Source organism: Protopterus annectens, chromosome 3.part1 (assembly GCF_019279795.1).
Source record: "Protopterus annectens isolate FY-2018-M chromosome 3.part1, PAN1.0, whole genome shotgun sequence".
In the NCBI taxonomy this organism is placed as follows: Eukaryota; Metazoa; Chordata; order Ceratodontiformes; family Protopteridae; genus Protopterus; species Protopterus annectens.
Window position 1 is genome coordinate 1,596,811,955 of NC_056732.1, and position 24,600 is coordinate 1,596,836,554.

General features: G+C 38.6%; 1 protein-coding gene across 2 annotated transcripts in view; it reads right to left on the minus strand.

Moving 5' to 3' along the window:
* Nucleotides 1-24,600, minus strand: part of LOC122798570 (zinc finger protein 852-like) — a 207,105-nt gene that overhangs the window by 140,182 nt on the left and 42,323 nt on the right. For both annotated transcript variants that reach the window (XM_044067628.1, XM_044067627.1), the window contains exon 2: nt 22,267-23,044. In XM_044067628.1, coding sequence (XP_043923563.1) covers nt 22,267-22,719 — 453 coding nt within the window. In that variant the 5' untranslated portion in view covers nt 22,720-23,044. The remainder of the gene's footprint in view (nt 1-22,266; nt 23,045-24,600) is intronic.

Consider the following 24,600-nt stretch of genomic DNA (forward strand, 5'->3'; position numbering starts at 1 on the left):
CTGCTATGGGGATTCCCTGTATTCATACAAACTAGCCAAAGCTTGGAATGACATACCTCAACATATACTCAACAAAAGCACCACTACCAAATTCAAACAACTGCTGAGGAATATGTTATTAACACTTGGCTTTGTTCCTGCACTACTACTGGTTAGCTGAACTAAATAGGCAAATTTATCTTTCCCCTCATTTATCTCATTCCCCTCCGTGTTCCTCACTTAATTTACTTCCTCCCCAATACTACTCCTTCTCCTCCTTCAGTTGCCTGCTTCTATTTTGATCTTCTTAGGCAACAGCTTCCATAGCCCTAGAACACTCTGTCTTTTTTGTCTCAAATGTTTATTATTGTACTTCCTATTTAAAATAATTCTGTATTTTTTATCCTTGTTTTTCCTACAATATGTACCTCATATTAATTTCTCAACATGTATCCTATATGAATATTGTACTGCACACATTATGCAGATATGAATATTGTTGTACTGTCACAACATTGTACTCTGTGGAGCTTTTCTCCCTGGACCTCAGCTGAAAATGAGCTATTATAGGCCCAGTTGGACTTTCTATAAACAAATGGAAATAGATAAAAATAAATAAATGCTCTCTATTCCCAAAGCACCATGTGTTTACACACATTTTCACAAAAGTAACCAGAACACTGTGGATTAAACTGAAATCACAAGATTTTGCAATAAGAAGCTAAACAGTGTCACTCAACATTGCTGTGTTATGCCAAACTCCACGCAAATACCAAAGGCATAAAGTGAAGGTTTTTCCATGGGCCATTTCTGGTGATGTGTATTGTATGTGAATATATTCTTTGACCAGATTAAACATGTGATAAAGGAGTAGATAGGGCAGTGCTGAAAATAGGGTTGGCAAGCAGAGGGTAGGACACAGGGTAAGAATACAGGAATTTTCAGGAGGGCTGTGGGAGAGCACCACAGCTATCCACTTCTCTACAATTTATATGTACAATTGTACACAAAAATTCATGACTTTGCAGAGTCACCACACCAGTGAAGGGTGACAACAACAAAGTAATGTTGTATGGACAATTAGACCAAATGAATTGTGTCAAGATAACTCATAGGCAAAGTGGAGAGCTATGTATGAGATGTATTTTTTGGCGCCCTTTTTTAATATTTTTGGGGACAGAGAGGAATGATGGAGCAGGTTATGGAGGTAAAACAGAGAGAATGTGAGCCCAAAGTTCTGGGTGTCTGTGTTACCATCTGTAGAGATATGGCAGGCTGGGCTGCACTGGTCAGTCTACGTGTCTGTGCTACTGATCATTTATTTTTCAGCAGCAGGGTATGCAAAACACAGCTTGTTAATACATTATAACACACACACACACACACACACACACACACACACACACACACACACACACACAGACACACAGACACACACACAGACACACAGACACACAGACACACAGACACACAGACACACAGACATACAGACACACAGACACACAGACACACAGACACACACCAAAAAAGAGAAGGAAAGGGTGGGGATGACAAATAAGAGATAATAACAAACAAGGCATGTCACAGTATTGTATTTTTACAATAAACTTTGTTTAGCAATATATAAACAATTATGATGTTTAACTATTGTACACCTTTGTCACTTCCATATATGATGTAAATGTGTTTGTGTCATAAAATAAACAAATATCACTGCTATGATATAACATAGCAGCCTTTATTTCCCTATGACTGAGAGGAAATATACATTCAAATATAATAATTGCAATTACCATAATTTTAATCTTCCTGACATATTATTGCTGTTAATATTTTATAAATACTTATCCATTAATAACAACTAATTACTGCTTCTGGTTACTGAACCCACACAAAGTTAAGCAGCTGTTCTCACTGACTAATGCAAGCAGTAAGAGTTATTGTGGAAGAAAGCCTTGCTTGAGATGAAGGTTGAGGTATGCCTGCTCAAGATGCTAGTGCTTGAGGGAATGAACAAAAATTTTTGGCTTCAATTTGGACCCAAGTAATACTTATCCCATGCATCTCTGAGGCAAGTTAATCTCTTATGGTGTGCCCCACAGTTTGCAGCTATCTCCTCTGCAGCTGTGCAGTGCAAAAAGACAAGAAATATATATGAAAGCTTGATGAGTACCTGCGTTGGCTTGTTGGATCACTAATTCTGTACCATGCATAGATTACAGGTCACAGTACTAAATTCACCCTCCCACTGGCATAGAAGGTCCTACTTGTTCTTCTTAAAGTCACTATAGTGGTGATGACATTGTTCCTCGGTGCATGGAATACCTGTTGCATTGGATACAGCCTTGTCAAAGCTATTCCAAGCCTCAGCCTTATACCCCAACCCACTTAACAGGGGCATTCTCTGCAGTAAGTACTATCCATGGAGGTGAGAGCTGCGCAACAATGTCAGGGATATTTCCCCTTCATAAGACTGCCTAAACTAAATTTTTCACTTTTTTCTTAGATAGTGAACCATGTTTGTGCACCGTTGAGAGGAGAGAACATGGAAAAGGCATTAGAATAAAATATATCATATACAGAAAAAAGCTGATGGTAAATTGAATGTAATCAATGGGTAAATGTAGGAATGACCACAGCAAGAAGTGTATTCAGGTGACTCATTCATCCTTCTTACTTGTCACTGCAACATCAGGAATGTAATTTGAATGGATCTACTGATGAGTTAGGTCTATTTTTGGATGACATGAACAGACACAGGATGGGACCAAAGTTCACTTTGAGTGAAGGTGGCAGGAATGTGCACTTCTTGGACTTGAATATAAACATGAATCTTGAAGAAAAAAGATTCACTAGTACAGTGTTCAGAAAGGACACTTACACTAATAATTTTTTTCATTTTGAGAGTGGTCATCCTTTATTCATGAAGTTGAACTTGGTCAGAGGACAAATTATACACCTCAGTAGACTGATTTCAGACAATGAAAATTTCATTTATGAGGCAAACTTATTTTTATGTTTGTCCAGGCAGGGTATCCATATGAAAAACTGAGAGAAATTTTCGCGCAGATATTATTGGTTAGGATGGAGAAATTCCCACCAATTTTAACTAGTGGGTTTATAACTAACAGCAATAATGGGAAAACAAAAGAAATGGACTGTGCCTTTCCTGTTCCTATTAGTATTGACTGCTATAGTATTAAACAGGTAATTTCTAACAACTGGAAAGTTACTTTGGGAAACCGAAACTTAGCTAGAGTATTAGGGGACCACCCACATTTCATTTACAAAAAGGTTGCAAGTCTAAAGTCTATTTTAGAAATAGGAGAACATAAAACTGTTAGAGGAGCTACTGGTACTTAACCATGTTATAACTGCAAACAATGCATCTTCATTGATTCATCAAAAAAATATATTTTTCCACACATTAATAAAATGGTGGTTAGTAAAGGCAGATACAACTGCAAAAGTATGGGGGTAGTATATTTGGCAACATGCTCCACCTGTCATAATGTCTATGTGGGGAAAACAACTAGAGCCCTTTACAAAAGGATTTATGAACACCATTTGGCTATTAGAAATAAAGACACTAACAATGCTTTAGCCAAACATGCCTTGGAGTGTTCTAATTTCAAAAAAATTAGCATTTTTTGTGTTGGATGAAATAGATTTGACTCCCTTTGTCACGGAATTCAACAATGCCCTTGAAAACAAGGAGCTTAGATGGCAGGTTTTCCTTAGGGCAGATCATATTCCTGGTCTGAATGAGACCTTAAATGTTAAATGTCTTTTAAACAACAAATTACACTATTAAATAATTTATTTAACAAGTATTGTTGTAGCAGACACACATTTGTATGTGCTATAAGCTTTTTGTATACATGTCAAGTGGAATAGTTTACATTTGATATTTTTGCCTTTAAGAAAATGGTATGTATTAATTAACAATTAGATGAATGGACATTTGATTGGTTTATTTATTAATCAAATGTATTTAACTTGACTAATTGATTCATTGGTCAGTTCTGAAGAAGTTCGTCATGATTAAAATGAAAGAAAGTGCTTAACGTTTTATCTGTGTGGACAGTCATCATTTTGTCTTTTTTCACATCTTTTTCTGAAATGTAATTTGTGGAACACATTATCAGACTTTTTTACTGACAAACAATGTTAAAGTTACCGGACAGATATATTTTCTTCACTGAGAGCTATTCAGAGTACTGGCAGATGCTCAATGCTACCTGCATGGTTTGTGCTACATAAGACAGCCTAAACTAAATTTTTTCACGTTTTCCTTAAGGAGTGAAAGTGAATTTCGCACTGCCAAGCAGTAGCAAATATACAAGGCAATATTTATCAAAAGCATTCAAACAACTCTTGGGAATAGCAACTTGAAGACACATGAAATGAATCACAGTCTATATTTAACAATGAACAACTAATACTGCATTACACTAATATATTCAGCCATCTCATATCTCCTTGCCACATCAGTACTATTGTGCATGTGTCATAATATTAGGACTTTAGCTAATGCCATGAGAATGGAGAAGGGCAAAGTGAACATCAGAAATGCTTTCTTTGTTCACACAGTATACACAATTAATATTGGCATAATTTCAAGTTACTTATCTGTCTCTCAGTTTTAGACAATACTGACCTTTCATTCAACAAAATGATTGTCAAGATTTCTAATGAACTCCTTCAGGAAAATGATGTGAACAGGTTTCAATCCCTGCATTACCTGCACTGTTTGTCTAAGATCAAGAACTTTACACATTAAGCCACAGAGACAGGAGTGCGGCAACTTGAATTTATTCACTCAATACTGTCCAGATTGCTGAGGAAAATGCAACAATGCCAGTCTCTATTGTGTTACTGATGGCAGTCCTAATAACATTTGTCAGTGTTCATCTTGGGCAGTGAAATGATATTCACTGATATTGGTTGCTGCCAGTCAGCTGAACACAATGCCAAATGGCATACAATAGATAAAGGAAAAAAAAAATTGTTGATCAAATACTTTAAATGTACATTTCACACATTTAAGCAACTTTGTTATCTTGTAACAGGAACTTGTATGAATTTGAAAACTCAAAGACATACATTAGCAAAAAGGAAATGTGTTTAGATGCAATGATAATCTGACATTGTATTAAGCCACATTTAAAATGTAACATAAACAAGTTACGAAAGTTGCCCTTTCTCATTTGACAGCAAATGGATGATTGGAATATTGCAAATAGGTGGGATACCCATGTACTCACACAATATTAAACAAAGGGCTGTAAAAATGCAGGTGTATTCCTTTCTTTATGTTTGGTGCCTCATTCCTTTATCTATGCTTTTTAATAAAAATCCTCTCTCTATTTTATTGCATATGTTATCTTTATCAGTGCTAAAAGTACTCCGTTGAATATGAACAACACTTCTTACTGAGGGGCAGTAACTGTTGTCATTAAAGCCAGCAAATCTCTTCTCCCTGACACACCCTCAGTAGGTGTACATAAAAGAGGGGAGACTGTGAAAGCTGATTGTTCCTGCAGTCAGAATAATCACAGACACCTGTAAGCCATTAGCAGGGAACACATCTTAATGCTCATCCTTATATTGATAGGGAATATGCATGTAATCATGTAGGTCATCACAGCATGTTTACATTCCCCACACTTAGTGCAGATTGTGGTATTCAGGAATGTTAATGATTTAACACCTCTTTTGCATGCTCACTGTGCTCACGGGACTGTCTCTGCACTGTATAAAGGATGTGTAGCTAATGCCCTTGCATAGCACTGGGAAGACTGCTTTTATCCAAAAAGCTCCTTACTGCTAAAAAAAAAAAATTTTGGAGAATTATCTATTCTCTATAATGTTGTATTGACAAGGTATGTTGCTACTTAGGATCATAAGAGATTACTAGGCTATCCACCTGGAGGTCATTTTAAGCCTAGCCGTTTCAACCCAATGTAATACCACAGATGTACTAGTCAATACCCAAGATTGTATTTAGCGATGACCACCCATGTCCAGGAGGGCTGTGGGCACTATTTCCAGTAAGAATTTATGGTGCCTCATCCATTTGTCCAGGTTCTTCTTGAAAACTATCATAGAGGTGCTCTGTTTTACATGAATTGGTATCCTGTTCCAAAGATGTGTCAATCGCTGGGAGATAAATTTGTCCCTTCAGCATGTCCTAGTTAAGTCACAGGCCATATTTAAGTCCCTGGAATGGGTAGCCCTAGACCCATTTGATTTATGGATATGCAGTAAGTTCATTAGGTTTGGGTCTTGGGTTGCTCTGTAGGCCAGGCATACGTTTTTCATAAGAAGTCTATATGGTACGGAGTATAGTGACAGGGACTTTAGTCAGTCTGTGTAAGGCACATCCTGGAGGCCCTTGATCTTCTTTGTTAGAAACCTCAGAGGTCTCTCTAATTGCTGCAGGTGCTTAGTACGTTACATACTGAATGGGGCATTATACTCCATTATGGGCCAGATATGTGCCAAGTACAGTGGGGTTATAATTTCTTTTGCTCTTCAGGCAATGGCTTTACTAATCAAGTGAGCTACACAGAAAGCTTTCCTTACCAGTAGGCACATGGTAGTCGAAGTTAACATCACAGTCAACCTGTGATCCCAGGTCCCTTACCACTTCATGGGTACTTAGGGTATTGTTGTTGATTTGATAGTGTGAAGGGGCATTGTTTGTGCTGAAGAGAATGATAATGCATTTCTTTGAATTCAGTTTGACACAGCAACTAATACACCACTTGGACTGTGTGAGACCCTCGTGGAGTATACTGATATCATTTGGGGATTCAATTATAGTGCCGAGTTTGGAGTCATCTGAAAACTTGTTCAGCCACAACCCTTTTGTTTTGACCTGAACTTCTGAGAAGTATATGCCAAACAGTAGGGGGCCCAGCATTGACCCCTGTTGCATCCCACTGGTAACAGGTCTGCTGGTTGATGTGGAGTCACCCACTTTGATAGTGTGTGTCCAGTTTGTGAGCCAGCTGGCAACTCATCTTACAGTGAAGGGATTTACATTCAGTTTGCTAAGTCTATCAGTAATGCCTGAATGTGAGATTGTGTCGTAATGCCTGAATGTGAGATCGTGTCGAAAGCCTATGCCAAGTCAAGGTATGCTGTGTGCACAGATTTGCCCTCATCAACGACCTTGGTCACTCTTTCAAAGAAATCCACTAAATTTATCAGGCAGGATCTGTCCTTTATGAAGCCAAATTGGGTAAAATCCAGGGTTTGGAGGTCACCTATGTCTTTATTTATGAGGTGCATAATGATACGTTCATGGGTTTACAGATGAGGCTGGTCAGGCTTATGGATCTGTAATTCCCTGGGTTTGTTGCCCACCTGTGTGGAGGGGAATAACTGCAAATGTTCTCCATTGCACAGGAACAAAGCCTGTGGTTAGGCTATGATTGAAAAGGGTACTTAGTGGTGATGTTAGTTCATGTTTTAGCCTGTTTAGAAAACAGCCGGGGATGTCACCTGGTCCCATAGAGACTGTGTTATTTGCCTTGGACAAGGCTTTGAGAACTTGCTCTTCAGATATGTAAGGTGGGGGGGGGGGTTTAGGGGAGGATTTGTTGTAAGTTAGGAGGGTATAAGGGAGTGAAATGTTCGCCAAACTTATAAGCTAGCAGGTTCATTATCTCTGTGGGATCAGTGTGTGATGCTGTTGGCCACTTCTTACATAATGCTTTTAGTTTCACCTTAAGAGGTGAACTGCACTGACTGCTGAAAAGAAAATTTTTTATCTTAATTGTTTTTTCTTTACCTCTTTCTTTTGGCATAGCCATGTCTGCAATACAAAAAAGTATGCTACAGAATGCCAGATGACCAATTTTTTAGTTTGTATTTAATTTAATGTTTGTACATTGAGTTGGCACCTCAGCATTCGTGAAAATCTACTGCCAATCATTAGCAGACCGGAGTTCCGCTGTGGCGACCCCTAACCGGGAAAAGCCGAAAGACAACAACAACAACAACAACAGTTATTGCAGATGGGTGTGTGTTTGCAGAAAAAGAAAAATGTATTCTGTTAGTGGATTTCTACCTGATTACACAGCAGTGGAGATGGCAATTATAATAGTTTTGTCTTACATTTGTAATAGGTTCATAGGTTCATAGGTAGGTACTAGGCTTTCGGCCCTAGGACCCATATAAGCCTAGCCAAAAAATGTACCCTGGCTTTCGCCACCCAATAAAGTTATTTTCCTGTGCCCCTGTCGAGCAGAGCCACAGAAGTGATCACCGGGGTGAATTTTCCATTTCCCATCCAATCGTCAAGATTTTTCTTGAAGAGTGCTAATGAGGAGCTCTGTTTGACATAGATAGGTAGTCTGTTCCAGAGTATGGGAAGTCTCTGGGACAGGAATCTATCCCTCCAGCATGTTCTGTTTATTGTGGTGACAAGGTTTAGGTCCCTAGAGCGTGTAGCTCAGAGGGATTGGGATTTCTTTAAGTGGAGCATGTCCAACAGCTCTGGGTTTGACATAGCTTTGTATGTTAGGCAGAGATTGCCCCTGAGTAGGCGATATGTGATGGAGTAAAGCTGTAGTTTTTTGAGACGGTCTGCATAGGGCATCTGTTTGAGGCCAGTAATCCTCTTTGTGAGGTATTTCTGTGGTCTTTTCAGTTGTTGTAGATGTCTTGTGAGGTACATACCAAAAGGGGCGTTGTACTCTATAATGGGTCTAATGAGTGATGAGTAGAGGGGAACAATGACCTCTTTTTTCCTGGATGAGAATCCTTTTGTGATGAGATGAGCCACGTAGAAGGATTTCCTGACCACTGTGGTGATGTGATTATCAAAGGAGAGACTACTGTCCACCTGTGTCCCAAGGACTCTTATCACATTTTCGGCATTAAGTAGACTACCAGCTATGTGGTAGTTCATGGGTACAGAGTTTTTACCAAAGGGGATGACAATACACTTTTTGGCATTGAGCTTCAGGCCATGGCTTTGATATCAGGTATCTGTCTCAGTAAGGCCCTTTTGTAGTTTGTCCACATCGTTAGGAGTTTCGATTATGGCTCCTAGTTTGCAGTCATCTGCAAACTTTGTTAGCCAAAGACCTCCTGTGGGGGCCTGCACTTCAGAGAAGTAGATACCAAACAGGACAGGACCCAGGACTGAACCCTGTGGTACTCCACTTGTCACTGGTCTGATGTCGGATTTGGAATCCGCTACTTTCACAGTGTGGGCTCTGTCCATGAGCCAGTTGGCAACCCATCTTGTGACATAGGGATTTATACCTAGTTTAGTGAGCTTATCTATAATTCCAGAGTGGGGATGGTGTCGAAAGCCTTGGCGAGATCTAGATAAGTTGTGTGAACCATTTTACCCTCATCTATGGCTTTGGTGACTGCTTCAAAGAAGTCAATCAGGTTTAGGAGACATGATCTGCCTTTTACAAATCCAAACTGGGTAGGGTCCAGAGTTTGGAGATTACCAATGTCTTTGTTTATGAGTTCCACGATGATACGTTCCATGGCCTTGCAGACCAGGCTCGTCAGGCTAATGGGGCGGTAGTTTCCGGGGTCCGTTTTTAATTGTTATTGTTAATGCTGCAATATATTACACAGTTAAACCTGTGTTATCTGCATTACAGAACTGTTACAGATAGTTGCTGATATTTGATTTAAAAATTTTTTTAGGGGAGGGCAGGGCTGGCCTAACTTGTGTGCAGTCATAAGGAGCATTAACTTTTAAACTGTTGTGTGCATGTTGAATGCCTGCAGCCACACATAACTGAGCTCATAGCCATCATGTTTGTTCATTATACATGTAATTATGTATGCCTGTTTTCTGTTTCATCTCATACAGGGATATAGCACCCAAGAAGAAATGCCCCCCACATACACCCTCTAAATATATTTACTAACTCCAGGGTCGCACTACAGTGGGGAAAAGGACATATTCCTTTTACTTGCCTTACAGTGCTCTAGACACTGCCAATGAGCTTTCAGTCAAATGAACGTAGCCCATATATATATATATATATATATATATATATAGAGAGAGAGAGAGAGAGAGAGAGAACGCCAGCAATAACTGTGAGTCAGACTACACACTCAGAGAAATAGTGGAGGGTATTCTGGGTGTGGGGAATCCAACTATTCACTACAATTTTGTATGATAGTATTTTTAATATGCACTTGTAAAGGAAATTGTTTTGTTTTTCTTGTTTAATTTGCATTGTGACACTTAGCATAAATCTTTCTTCACCATTCTTCACATACAGGCACTTCTGGATTGCAGGTTGCCAGCCCACCTTCACATGTTAAGAACACATTTGGTTATTGTTACTACTGCATATAAGGTAGATGCAGGTCTATGACAGTAAAGTTTTTGCTGTTTTAGCATGATCAATTTTATTGTCTCTTTTTCTGTTGATTCTGTTTATTGATTTTTATTATAGGTGATCCTGAAAGTTGTACCACAGAACTTCTAGCCTCTGATGATGATGGTGGTGATGAAGAGGCACAGTCTGGTGGTGCAGAGGGTCAGTCTGACATTGATGTTGTGGCTCCCACATCCCCTGCCCACATTTAAAACACAGTCAGTATGCCTACACATACCCATGACACAAAGGCCTCTGCTATAGGGCACTTGCCCATACCATTTTGCACACATGCATACTGTCTAAACAACTAATCAGGGTAATGTGGTCTCTCCAACTGTAGAGGTGGTTGCTTTTCTCTGTAGCCATCATGAGGTCATGGTGCCACACAGAAGGGTTGGTATGGGTGCTTGGAGGAAGCCTACTGTCCACTCTCCTCCTGATGCTGGTGTGTCATTAGGTGCTTTCAAATGTACATGTAGGGTTGTAGTGGAGGCACAAACACATTCTACCAGCACCTCTGAAGAGACAGTGTGACCACTAAACATCGTACATTTTGACCTAAGTAACTTCCTAAATCATGTGGGCAACTCCCTGACAGGATGAACGACACACTAGATTAGGCAGTACCTGTGATGGAATGTCTGTTAGGAGAGAGTGGGCATCCAAGTGTCTGGAGAGCCACTACATCTTCTGGTGTTAGCAGACTTGGCTGTGCAAGATTCCACTCCTGTAGTGACACTACATGCACAGCTCTGTCAGTGACTTCAATGCCCACACCCAGATCTGGTAAGCCATGGGGTCATGGTCCTGAATGTAGTCATGAGGAGAGCTCGTCCAGCAGACATCACTCACGTTAAGGTAGCACCCTGACTTCTAGCCAGGGCTGTGGAAGTAGCAGTGCAACTCCTGGCAGGGGTGGCTCCCATGATGAGAGGTGACAATGCCAAACTGACTACTCTACTATGCATAGCTCACACCTGTCCAAGATGTCAGGATATAGTGCTTGAATGTACACACACACACACACACACACACACACACACACACACACACACACACACACACACACACACACACACACACACACACACACACACACACACACACACACACACACACACACACACACACACACTTCTTTGGTGTCAGCCTTGCCTTCCTATTGCCAACCCTGTGCAAATGATGATGTACCTCTTTCCATATTCACCAGGTCGGCTTTTATTTCTATATGTGTGCAAGGTATGGCCTCCAGCAATAAGAGATGTGCTACTGCACAGAATTCCTGCATGGTTCACGCTCTGTCCTGTGGGGGTGCATAGTAAACAGATATGCTTCCTTGCATATAATATCATTGCATTTAAAAACTTATGTAACATTGCAGAGGCTGATGCCTGTGACACCCCTAATATATCCCCTGCGGGTCTCTGGAAAGTACCAGTAACTAGTATGCATAATGCTAAACATATCTTTGTTTCCACTTGGATAGGTTCTGCATGGTTTCCCTGAGGTCTGATGTGGGGGTGGCAGAGGTTGCATATTTCCACCAGTGTTTCCCTATCCACCCTGTATCTCTCAACAATTTCTGTGTCATGCAGTCAATGATAAGCCAAAAGGGGTATAAACACCCTTCTTCTTGTCCAATGTCTGGTAGCAGCTGCAGCAGCACCCTGATTTAAAGCCTGCTGCACATACAGCATAAATATAGCCGCAGCAACTCCTAACATGTTTTTTTTTTCCCCAAGTGTAATTGTGCCTGTATATTTCTTCTCAATTATTTTTCATTCCATGTCTACAGTAAAAAAGACAAAAGGTTGAATTCCACTCAAGTCTGAGAAAATTATTTTGAAGTGGAATTGAAACTAAAGTTGTCGGTGTGGGCAAAACCTTCCATTCCTCCCAAGCAATAGACTTTGTTTGTGTACCCCCCCCCTTTTTTAAAATAATAAATGTTAAGGCTGCTGTACTTCAGGGAAAGGACAACTTCCTCAAATTCAACAAAACCTGAAGACAGCATATTTCTACATTTGGTGACGTTTATTGTAATGATTACCACACCAAAATTACATTATCACTACTTCTCTTGCTCCAGTAAGTTTTATATATTTTTTTTTTATTATTTTTGAGAACTGTATGGTATTCTTTAGTTTAACTTTGGCTGCTAACCAGAAGGTAGGAAGGTCTTTGTGTAATTCCTTATCTGAATGTCAGTTTTTCACTGTGTGTTTAGCACACAACCTTATAGTGTGAGTTATGACACGACGTTGCTTGCAAACAAGTTAATTATGATGCATTGAACTTCAGGCATAATATGATACAATAGGTTTGTGTTTATATGGAAACAGGTTGAGTTGTCCTGTGACAATGAAATTCGTACAACATAATTTTAGTTTTGAGATGCTAGTGAACAGCTACATTTATTGTATTTAATTCTGTCGGTGGTGAAAATTTCTAACGTTAATGGCCTGTCACCTCCATCAGCTCAGAGGACTCTAATGTCCTTAGTGAAGATCTGAAGCATGCAGAAATCTGTAAATTTTACAGTTTAATTTTTTCTTCATTTCCATATTAAAGGTAGTATATTTGAGACCCATTTTCTTTATATTAAAAACAGTACTGGTCAAGTATGACCAATTATTCTTACATTTTTGTGTCAGGATTTTGCCTTATGTAAACATTGTCATCCCAAAGATCTGCCATGTGTTACTGTTGACTGGTTTGCTTTCAACTCTGGCTGTACATGTGTGTATTTTATTTTATGTGGGAACAAAAAGATGAAGAACTACTCCAGCATTCTGCTGGTAGATGCTAAAATTATTACTGTGAGGTCGCCTGTAGGCCTTTGAAATGTTTGTCACAGTATGCCCAATGCTGTATTATACCATGACCGCCGAAAAACGTGCACACTGATTGGCCAGCGTGCCCATTGTAAATCGAGTTATACTAATGGAAAAATGTCCGGTCGCCCGGACTTTTTTCCATTAGTATAACTGCTTTTAAACACTGTCTCACTATGTTAAATGGGTTTAACATGGCGAGACAGCTTTAAAATAAGCAACAGAGATCTCCGTTGCTTATTTTAAAACTGTCTCGCCATGTTAAACCATTTAACATAGCGAACAGTGTTTTAAAAAAGCAACGGAGAAAGCAAGATCTCCGTTGCTTGAGTGTTCGCTATGTTAAATGAGTTTAACATAGCGAGACAGTTTAAAATAAGCAACGGACATCTCTGTTGCTTATTTTAATACTATTTATTACCATTTGCACACACATGCATACTGTCTAAACAACTAATCAGGGGTAATGTGGTCTCTCCAACTGTAGAGGTGGTTGCTTTTCTCTGTAGCCATCATGAGGTCATGGTGCCACACAGAAGGGTTGGTATGGGTGCTTGGAGGAAGCCTACTGTCCACTCTCCTCCTGATGCTGGTGTGTCATTAGGTGCTTTCAAATGTACATGTAGGGTTGTAGTGGAGGCACAAACACATTCTACCAGCACCTCTGAAGAGACAGTGTGACCACTAAACATCGTACATTTTGACCTAAGTAACTTCCTAAATCGTGTGGGCAACTCCCTGACAGGATGAACGACACACTAGATTAGGCAGTACCTGTGATGGAATGTCTGTTAGGAGAGAGTGGGCATCCAAGTGTCTGGAGAGCCACTACATCTTCTGGTGTTAGCAGACTTGGCTGTGCAAGATTCCACTCCTGTAGTGACACTACATGCACAGCTCTGTCAGTGACTTCAGTGCCCACACCCAGATCTGGTAAGCCATGGGGTCATGGTCCTGAATGTAGTCATAAGGACAGCTCGTCCAGCAGACATCGCTCACATTAAGGTAGCACCCTGACTTCTAGCCAGGGCTGTGGAAGTAGCAGTGCAACTCCTGGCAGGGGTGGCTCCCATGATGAGAGGTGACAATGCCAAACTGACTACTCTACTATGCATAGCTCACACCTGTCCAAGATGTCAGGACATAGTGCTAACACAGTGCTTGAATGTGTTCATACAGATACACACACACACACGCACGCACACACACACACATGCACAAGCACACACACACACACACACACACACACACACACACACACACACACACACACACACACACACACACACACACACACACACTTACTTCTTTGGTGTCAGCCTTGCCTTCCTATTGCCAACCCTGTGCAAATGATGATGTACCTCTTTCCATATTCACCAGGTGGGCTTTTATTTCTATACATGTGCAAGGTATGGCCTCCAGCAATAAGAGATGTGCTACTGCACAGAATTCCTGCATGGTTCACGCTCTGTCTGTGGGGGTGCATAGTAAACAGATATGCTTCCTTGCATATAATATCATTGCATTTAAAAACTTATGTAACATTCCAGAGGCTGATGCCTGTGACACCCCTAATATATCCCCTGCGGGTCTCTGGAAAGTACCAGTAACTAGTATGCATAATGCTAAACATATCTTTGTTTCCACTTGGATGGGTTCTGCATGGTTTCCCTGAGGTCTGATGTGGGGTTGGCAGAGGTTGCATATTTCCTCCAGTGTTTCCCTATCCACCCTGTATCTCTCAACAATTTCTGTGTCATGCAGTCAATGATAAGCCAAAAGGGGTATAAACATCCTTCTTCTTCTTCTTGTCCAATGTCTGGCAGCAGCTGCAACAGCACCCTGATTTAAAGCCTGCTGCACATACAGCATAAATATAGCCGCAGCAACTCCTAACATGTTTTTCTTTTTTCCTAAGTGTAATTGTGCCTGCATATTTCTTCTCAATTATTTTTCATTCCATGTCTACAGTAAAAAAGACAAAAGCTTGAATTCCACTCAAGTCTGAGAAAATTATTTCGAAGTAGAATTGAAACTAAAGTTGTCGGTGTGGGCAAAACCTTCCATTCCTCCCAAGCAATGGACTTTGTTTGTGTACCCCCTATTTTAAAATAATAAATGTTAAGGCTGCTGTACCCCAGGGAAAGGACAATTTCCTCAAATTCAACAAAACCTGAAGACAGCATATTTCTACATTTGGTGACGTTTATTGTAATGATTACTACACCAAAATTACATTATCACTACTTCTCTTGCTCCAGTAAGTTTTATATATATTTTTTTATTATTTTTGAGAACTGTATGGTATTCTTTAGTTTAACTTTGGCTGCTAACCAGAAGGTAGGAAGGTCTTTGTGTAATTCCTTATCTGAATGTCAGTTTTTCACTGTGTGTTTAGCACACAACCTTATAGTGTGAGTTATGACACGACGTTGCTTGCAAACAAGTTAATTATGATGCATTGAACTTCAGACATAATATGATACAATAGGTTTGTGTTTATATGGAAACAGGTTGAGTTGTCCTGTGACAATGAAATTCGTACAACATAATTTTAGTTTTGAGATGCTAGTGAACAGCTACATTTATTGTATTTAATTCTGTCGGTGGTGAAAATTTCTAACGTTAATGGCCTGTCATCTCCATCAGCTCAGAGGACTCTAATGTCCTTACTGAAGATCTGAAGCATGCATAAATCTGTAAATTTTACAGTTTAATTTTTTCTTCATTTCCATATTAAAGGTAGTATATTTGAGACCCATTTTCTTTATATTAAAAACAGTACTGGTCAAGTATGACCAATTATTCTTACATTTTTGTGTCAGGATTTTGCCTTATGTAAACATTGTCATTCCAGAGATCTGCCATGTGTTACTGTTGACTGGTTTGCTTTCAACTCTGGCTGTACATGTGTGTATTTTATTTTATGTGGGAACAAAAAGATGAAGAACTACTCCAGCATTCTGCTGGTAGATGCTAAAATTATTACTGTGAGGTCGCCTGTAGGCCTTTGAAATGTTTGTCACAGTATGCCCAATGCTGTAATAACTTTAGCCTGCAGGGGAACAGGTTGACCAGGGCTCCTACTTAGGTCATGATCGGAGCAACTGATGCATGATCATGCCAGTGTGGCACCATCCATGCAACAATGGACCAGTTTTTCTGGGCTTCTGAATACAGTTTACAGTGGCCAGCACTAGTAATGGCTTAATATGAATAAAATACAACTTTTCTGGTTAAATTTTGTGTTATTTTGTCACTTCTGCTTTTTTTTTTCTTCTGAGAGATGACAGCCCATAATCCACTGAAAGTATAAGGAGTTATGTTTTATATATATATATATATAGCCCATAATCCACTGGAAGTATAAGAAGTTGTGTTATATACATACATACATATATATATATATATATATATATATATATATATATATATATATATATATATATATATATATATATATATATATATATATATATATATATATATATATATATATATATATATATATATATATATATATATATATATATATATATATGCACATTTCATGATAATTAACTGCCGATTGGCCAGATGCACCTACTTTTCAAGACTCTTTGTCCAGATTTTGATGACTTCAGTTTGAGAGAGATATGCTTCAGAGTTTTATGATTTTATCTTCTGAAAAAAGTTCAAACTGGAAGTAAGAGGTAGTGATATGTTTTAAATTTCTATTGCATTTCCATGCTGGAGCTACAAATAACCATTTTACAATAACAAGAGGACTACACATTTTCTTGTACTTAGTAAATAGTTAATATTGTACCTCAAAGTGAAAACACAAGGTAGGACCACCAGGTTCTAAAAATCAAACCAATTTATTGTATATTCAACGGATAAGCACTTTCACATGTAAAAACATGCTTCATCAGATCTCAGAAAACAGTCAAACAGCTTAATTTAAACTGATTTAAAATACTGCCAACTAATCCAGTTCACAGCAGGAAAATCAAGTTAATTAACTAACTAATTAACCCCTTCAGCAGTAAGACAAATACTGACTAAAGACAGAATAAAATCCAAGTTAGGCAGACAATAGGAAGTTGCGTGTATATATATTCAACAGTCACACACACACAAATCCTAACATAGTTATATGAGTGTATATGTACATAAATTCATATAAAAAATATATGTATGCATGAAACAAGACATAACTTATGTACATCAAATATATTAATATACATAGATAGATACATGTGAAAGCACTTATCCATTGAATATACAATAAATTGGTTTGATTTTTAGAGCCTGGTGGTCCTGCCTTGTGTTTTCACTTTGGATTTCTTACAATTTCTTGGCTTGGACCTTTGGGTAGCAGGATACTTTTTTGCTTTTTTGTTACTGTTGGCTTTTTGGTATACCTGCGACCACATGGCTGAAAAGCTATCTCCTGAAATGGATTCCGTTCTGGGTAGAATTGATTTTGATATCCGTTGAGATAATCTCACTAAACAGCAGACTAATCCCCTTTTGAGTCTTGCTCTGTATGGCCCGTCTACATCCTTTCCATCGAGTACTTCAGGGAATGTGAATGAGTTTACAGAGATTCTTAAGACTCTAGAGAATGATTTATACAAACTACAACGTTTAATTTGGCAGTGTCGGCACTTTGAAGCGTACATTCATTATCGCATAGTTCCTCGCGGCATGCAAGTGTTGTGCATGCCTACATATGGGGACACTTATCCCGACCTACTTAAAAAGTGGCAAAGTTTACACACTGATATTGGCTTCCAATATATGCCCCTGCTGATTGAACACTTCACCCCTATCGAGAGAGAGCTGACTGATAAGGTGGAGGCTCTGAATAGAGATCCATCTACTCGCTATCAAGGTGAGGTGTTTTACAACATGTTGTCAACTCTATATATTAATGTTACTTCATATGGCAATAGATTGCAACATGCTAAACAACAGAAGATTCTGCGTGATTTTCGGGATTTTTCAGCGGGTAATGTTTTTGTATGGCCCAGGTTTGCTGCTAACCATAGCGGCAATGATACTAGACATGCACGTTCTACCCATACAGCTAGTGCCGTTCCGGCCGCCACAGCAGTTCCTTCTAGCAGCTCTATAGTGTCAGGAATCCCTGGTGATGGAGATGGCTCAACTGATAGTACTACGGCTGCTATAATTACACCTTCTATTTCTGCTGCATCTTTTGATTCTACGGGGATGCCACCCCTCTTAATTTCTGGGCAAACACCACCACCTAACCAACTTGGTTTCTGTACTGCTTTGAATATAGATATGGGAGCAAAATCTAAACATATGGCTCCACTTAATTTGGACAATTTTTTACCTCTACCCACAAGAAATCAGACAAGGTCACCAACGAGAAGACCCAGCTGGGGACGATGAAAGAGAAAGTTTTCTGGAGACGACAACAGTGTGGATCGACGGATGAGAAAGTAAATGGACTTGTTTTTAACTTGTCTAACTTTGCTCTTACTACAGCAGAGTATACTTTGTTAAACAAGGGTCTTTCCTACATTCCCTCAGCAGGTACAAATGTAACAGATTTACTTTTAGACCTTAGACTCTTTGGCAGGAATACATCTTTGAGATTAATGTACTCTAATGATGACTCCCTTAATAACATTGAGAATGGTTCTAGGTTAAGAAGGAAGAGTATTTTTTGTCCTGTCATTCCAACACATGTTGACTGTTTCATTAGATTATGTGAATATGATTTTTATGAATTGTTTTCTAGTGAAAAATCGCTGTAAAAATACCTACTTTAATATGTCCAAGGATGAACATCAAGCGCTTCTTTCCTTGCGTGGAAATGATGCCCTAACTATTAGGCCTGCTGATAAGGGCGGTGGCATTGTTCTTTTAAACTCTTCTAGTTAAAGTGAGGCCATGTTAACTATGTTGCAGAACCCTCAGATATATATCAAATGATTGATACCCCGCTTCTGGACAAGGGTATTAAGAGGAATTTGGGATAATTTATATGATCTCCTAATGTGTAGGCAAATTGACTATCAACTCTATTCTTATTTATGTGTTGAATATCCATTAGTTCCTTTAATAAACGGTCTGCCTAAGGTACATAAGTCTTTGACATCTCCCCCAATGAGACCAATTGTATCTGGCGGTGGCTGGGTAACAGAGACCATGTCGATATATACTGAACACCAGCTGGGTCCATTAGTTAAAAAGATTCCTACTATACTTAAGGATACTCTCCAATTGTTAGATGATATTGAGATATATAATTGTGATCCCACATGTTCAAAATGTGTCTTGGTTACATTAGATGTTAAGAACCTATTTACATCTATTCCTAATGATTTTGGACTTGAAGCTGTCAGGGAGGTTCTTACCAGCTGTGAAAGTATGTCTAATGAAGAGACTGTGCTTATTACCACACTTCTAGACATGGTGCTGACCAATAATATCTTTATTTTTAATGGCTAGCTATATTTACAGCGTTGGGGTGTTGCAATGGGTACTCCCTGTGCAAACCCCTACGCTAATCTTGCCATGTACCATTGGGAGAAGGCTTTTTTGTTTGACCATTTGGGGTTTTCTAATATTCTCCTCTATCGACGTTTTGTCGATGATATTCTATTTTTATGGAAAGGTGATGAAGGAAGTTTGAATGATTTTGTTGCTTACTTGAACTCTACAACCCATTTTTTAGAGTTCAGTAAGACCTCTTCTTATGTTTCTGCAGATTTTATTGATATTACCATTCATCAAGACTTTGCTGGACTACTGAGTACCAAATTATATCGGAAACCCTGCTGGATGAATGCTCTATTCCATTTTAATGGTATTCATCCCAGAATGACCTTTCCTAATATTGTTAAGAGTCAATACCATAGACTGAAGAGAATTTGTAAAGATCCAGATGATCTGTTATCACAGTTGGATGAATTAGAAGAGTTATTTTTGGACAGGGGCTATACAAAGTCTATTTTAGTAAATGTAAGAGAGGAAGTAATGGGCTCGAATGTCTCCTCAACAAGAAACATGACTGGTTATGATAGTAGCAATAGGCTTCACTTTGTCACCACATATACAGGAGATATTAGTAATACTGTAGAGGTGGTGAAGCGCAATTGGCATGCCCTTTTATTGGACCCAGCCACTGCCAGGATAGTTGGGAGGTCTCCATGCTTCACCTATAGAAATAGTAGCAACTTGAAACGCATCTTATGTAAAGATGTGGTGGGGTGTCCCAATAACAATAGTTTGATTCCAAGTAGGAGTTTGAGTGACGGGACTTTCTCATGTAAACATTGCAGGATGTGTAGTGTTATAACTGTTGTACAGAATTTCGATAATCCTGTCCTAAATTACAGGTTTGTTCCTAGATTTACTACTACCTGTAACAGTGTTAACTTAGTATATCTTGCATCTTGTAATCGTTGTACCTGTTTCTATGTAGGTAAGACTACACAAAGGTTGAAAGACAGGATTTACAATTACTTGTATGACATCAAAAATTCAAATCAACAAAATGCATTAGCAAAACATGTGGCTAATTTTAGTACCTATATGTTTAGCTTTAGGGTTCTGCAAATAGTGCCAATTAATGTGAGAGGAGGCAGTTTGAAAAATCAATTAGAGCTGGTAGAAGTTAAGTGGATTTTTAGATTACCCATATGTTTAGCTTTAGGGTTCTGCAAATAGTGCCAATTAATGTGAGAGGAGGCAGTTTGAACAATCAATTAGAGTTGGTAGAAGTTAAGTGGATTTTTAGATTACGTGCCCATATTTTTCCAGGGCTTAACAATCATGTTAGTCTTAAACCAGCCCTGGTAGCACGTCCAGTAAAATAATATGTAATAATATAGTATAATAAAATAATATGTAATGAAATTTTGTTGCGTCTTTCGGCTTTTCCCGGTTAGGGGTAAGCACAGCAGAACTCCGGTCCGCTAATGATTGGCAGTAGATTTTTACGTGCCGTGTTGCCAGCCCTGATGCACAACCTTCAACGAAGGTATGCCCATTCAAGCATGTCTCCAGACAGAAGGTGCTCTAGCTGAGAATCGAACGGGACAACGTCTTACTGTGAGGCGACAGCGCTACCGCAGCACCACCACCGCAGTTAATCATTACATATATAAAATAATATGTAATGAAATAAGATTAAATAAACTTGAGTAGATTAAGGTAGGATGAACTGAAGTAAGTCATTATTAGAGTACAGTAATACTGTTGTTTGGTTCATAACCAGTTCTTAGTATATATTGTAACTGGTAAAGGGAATTGTCTGAATTTTTTTGTCTTTATGTAAATTTGTTTGAGTTTTAATTTTTATTGTATTTTTTCTCTATGTATATTTATATATTTAATGTACATATGTTATGTCTTGTTTCATGCATACATATATTTTTTATATGAATTTATGTACATATACACTCATATAACTATGTTAGGATTTGTGTATGTGTGACTGTTGAATATATACACACAACTCCCTATTGTCTGCCTAACTTGGATTTTTTTCTGTCTTTAGTCAGCATTTGTCTTACTGCTGAAGGGGTTAATTAGTTAGTTAATTAGCTTGATTTTCCTGCTGTGAACTGGATTGGTTGGCAGTATTTTAAATCTGTTTAAATTAAGCAGTTTGACTGTTTTCTGAGATCTGATGAAGCATGTTTTTACATGTGAAAGCACTTATCCATTGAATATACAATAAATTTGTTTGATTTTTAGAGCCTGGTGGTCCTGCCTTGTGTTTTCACTTTGGATTTTTTACAATTTCTTGGCTTGCACCTTTGGGTAGCAGGATACTTTTTTTTTTTTTTTTGTTATTTTATCACAAAGCAAGAAATGACATAATAATAATTAAAAATAAAAAGGCAACCTATAGACTTAAAGAGTTATACTCTGGGCTAGCATGTGCCTTTAAAATAAGAAATCATTACTAAACTTTGAGGATGACTTCCATGAAATATGAAGACTGCTGACGGCAGGATGAAACTTAGACTTTCAAGTTGAGCCAATTATTGATTTATATTTTGTCCAGATTATACACACCACCAAGCATGTATTGCCATTTAAATACTTACCTGGGACTTTAATCTCTGTAGTCCTTGTTCTAGTCTCAGACGTTCCAGCTCATACTGCTCTCGCTCTCGTTCCCGTTCCATCACCATTTTCATCTTCTCCTGCTCTGTCCGAATCTTTTCTTGCTCCATTTTCATTTTTTCTTGCTCCATTTTCATTTTTTCCTGTTCTGTCTTCATCTTCTCTTGTTCCGTCTTCATTTTCTCTTGTTCTGTTTTCATCTTCATCTTCTCCTGTTCCATCTTCATCTTATCCATGGCAATCTGTCTGTCCAGTTCTTTCAACTGAATCTGCATCTGCATTAGCTCTAACAATCGGTCAGCGTTTTCACTGTTTCTTGCTAGTCCCTCCAGCACCTCCAGTATCTGTGACATGGTTAGTCCATCACATGCCATATCTCTTGCTGAGCACAGTTCCTGCAACTGACCAAAGTTCACCTTTGTTTTCTCTGCCATGGTCACATTCCTTGCTTTTCCAACCTTAGTATCAGGGATGAAGTGTTTCCCAGTTTACTGTTCTTGTTGAAAATGTTCTAACTGTCAGCCAAATGACTCGTATAGCTCATTCTCTTCAGGTATGTTTAACTACAACAGTCTCCAAAACAACAGTGTTCTGTAATCTGTATCTCTTTGGTTGCTTCATTCCAGATACTGCAGTACTGAAGTTTACAACTGAGTTGATTTGCTGACTTGATCCATACTTAGTCTTATAGTTTCTAGTTGTACTAAATGTAGGATATGTTGACCTCTTCAACCATCTATTGATCATTCTAGTATCTACCTGAAAAACAAAAGAAAAACAGTGAATACACAATTTATTGCATTGAATAAACTATAGCAAATTCACTAAGACAGACAGCAGAACTGGGATGGCAGCAAAATATTACCTGGCAAAACATGAGATGACAAATAAGCAACAGTAGTCAATTAGTCAATTTAGTCAGGAAAAAGGAAAGTATACAGAAAAATCAACTGAGAAAACTATAGGGAAAGGCAGCAGATACCACTACAGATGAAGTAATTGCAACCTACATAAACTATTTAAGGGTTCCTTCCAGTCATTTTGGTATATTTCTACACTGTCTAAAGCAGCACGGAATAATTTAACATAATAAATGTTTTTATTCTTAATGCTAGCTCTTTTCAAGTTCTAAACAGATGCAAGAAGTGTAGGGTGAATGTTCTGCTCTAAGTTCAGATGAACAGACGTGAGGTGTAACACTTCCAACCCAAGTTCCTAAACAGTTCCATGTCTTAAACATTAAAAGCATTCTGATCTGCTGGCAGAAACACAAAACATTGAATTATGCCATCGTAGACCAAACTGTGTAAACAAGTTGTAGCTTTCCCAAGGACTTAAGAAGATGAAAGGAATAAAGAATCTGATTACTGATGTTGATTTTCACAGGAGGGTATGAATGATAACCTGATGTGCACGGAGGCTTAGTGACTGAAATCTGCAGTGCACAATATCAGAGCTTAATATCAGAGCTTTGGCCAGCTGACATCTACCTAAAATCAGCTGGACGTATAAGTGAATTTAAGTACACTTTTATCTGCTCTTTTGCATATAGTACTGTATTTAATTTATTTATTTGTGTTTTTCACTGAATATTAACTCAACTGAAGTTGTGGCTGTCTCTCTACAGAGTACTTTTTAGAATTTCTATGTAGCCATTGATAGCAGTGGGGGGTAGTTTCACTTCATCACTGACATTCTGTCTTGCCTTATATAAGTGGTACATTTTGAGTTATCTCTGCTTAACATCAGAGCTTTGGCTGGCTAACATCTACCTGAAATCAGCTGGATGTATAAGTGAATTTAAGTACACTTTTATCTGCTCTTTTGCATATAGTACTGTATTTAATTTATTTATTTGTGTTTTTCACTGAATATTAACTCAACTGATGTTGTGGCTGTCCCTCTACAGAGTACTTGTTAGAATTTCTGTGTAGCCTTTGATAGCAGTGGGGGGTAGCTTCACCTCATCACTGACATTCTGTCTTGCCTTATATAAGTGGTACATTTTGAGTTATCTCTGCTTAATATCAGAGCTTTGGCCGGTTAACATCTACCTGAAATCAGCTGGACGTATAAGTGAATTTAAGTACACTTTTATCTGCTCTTTTGTATAGAGTACTGTATTTATTTATTTGCATTTTTCACTGAATATTAACTCAAATGAAGTTGTGGCTGTCTCTCTACAGAGTACTTGTTAATATTTCTGTGCAGCCATTGATAGCAGTGGGGGATAGTTTCACCTCATCACTGACATTCTGTCTTGCCTTATATAAGTAGTACATTTTGAGTTATCTCTGCTTAATATCAGAGCTTTG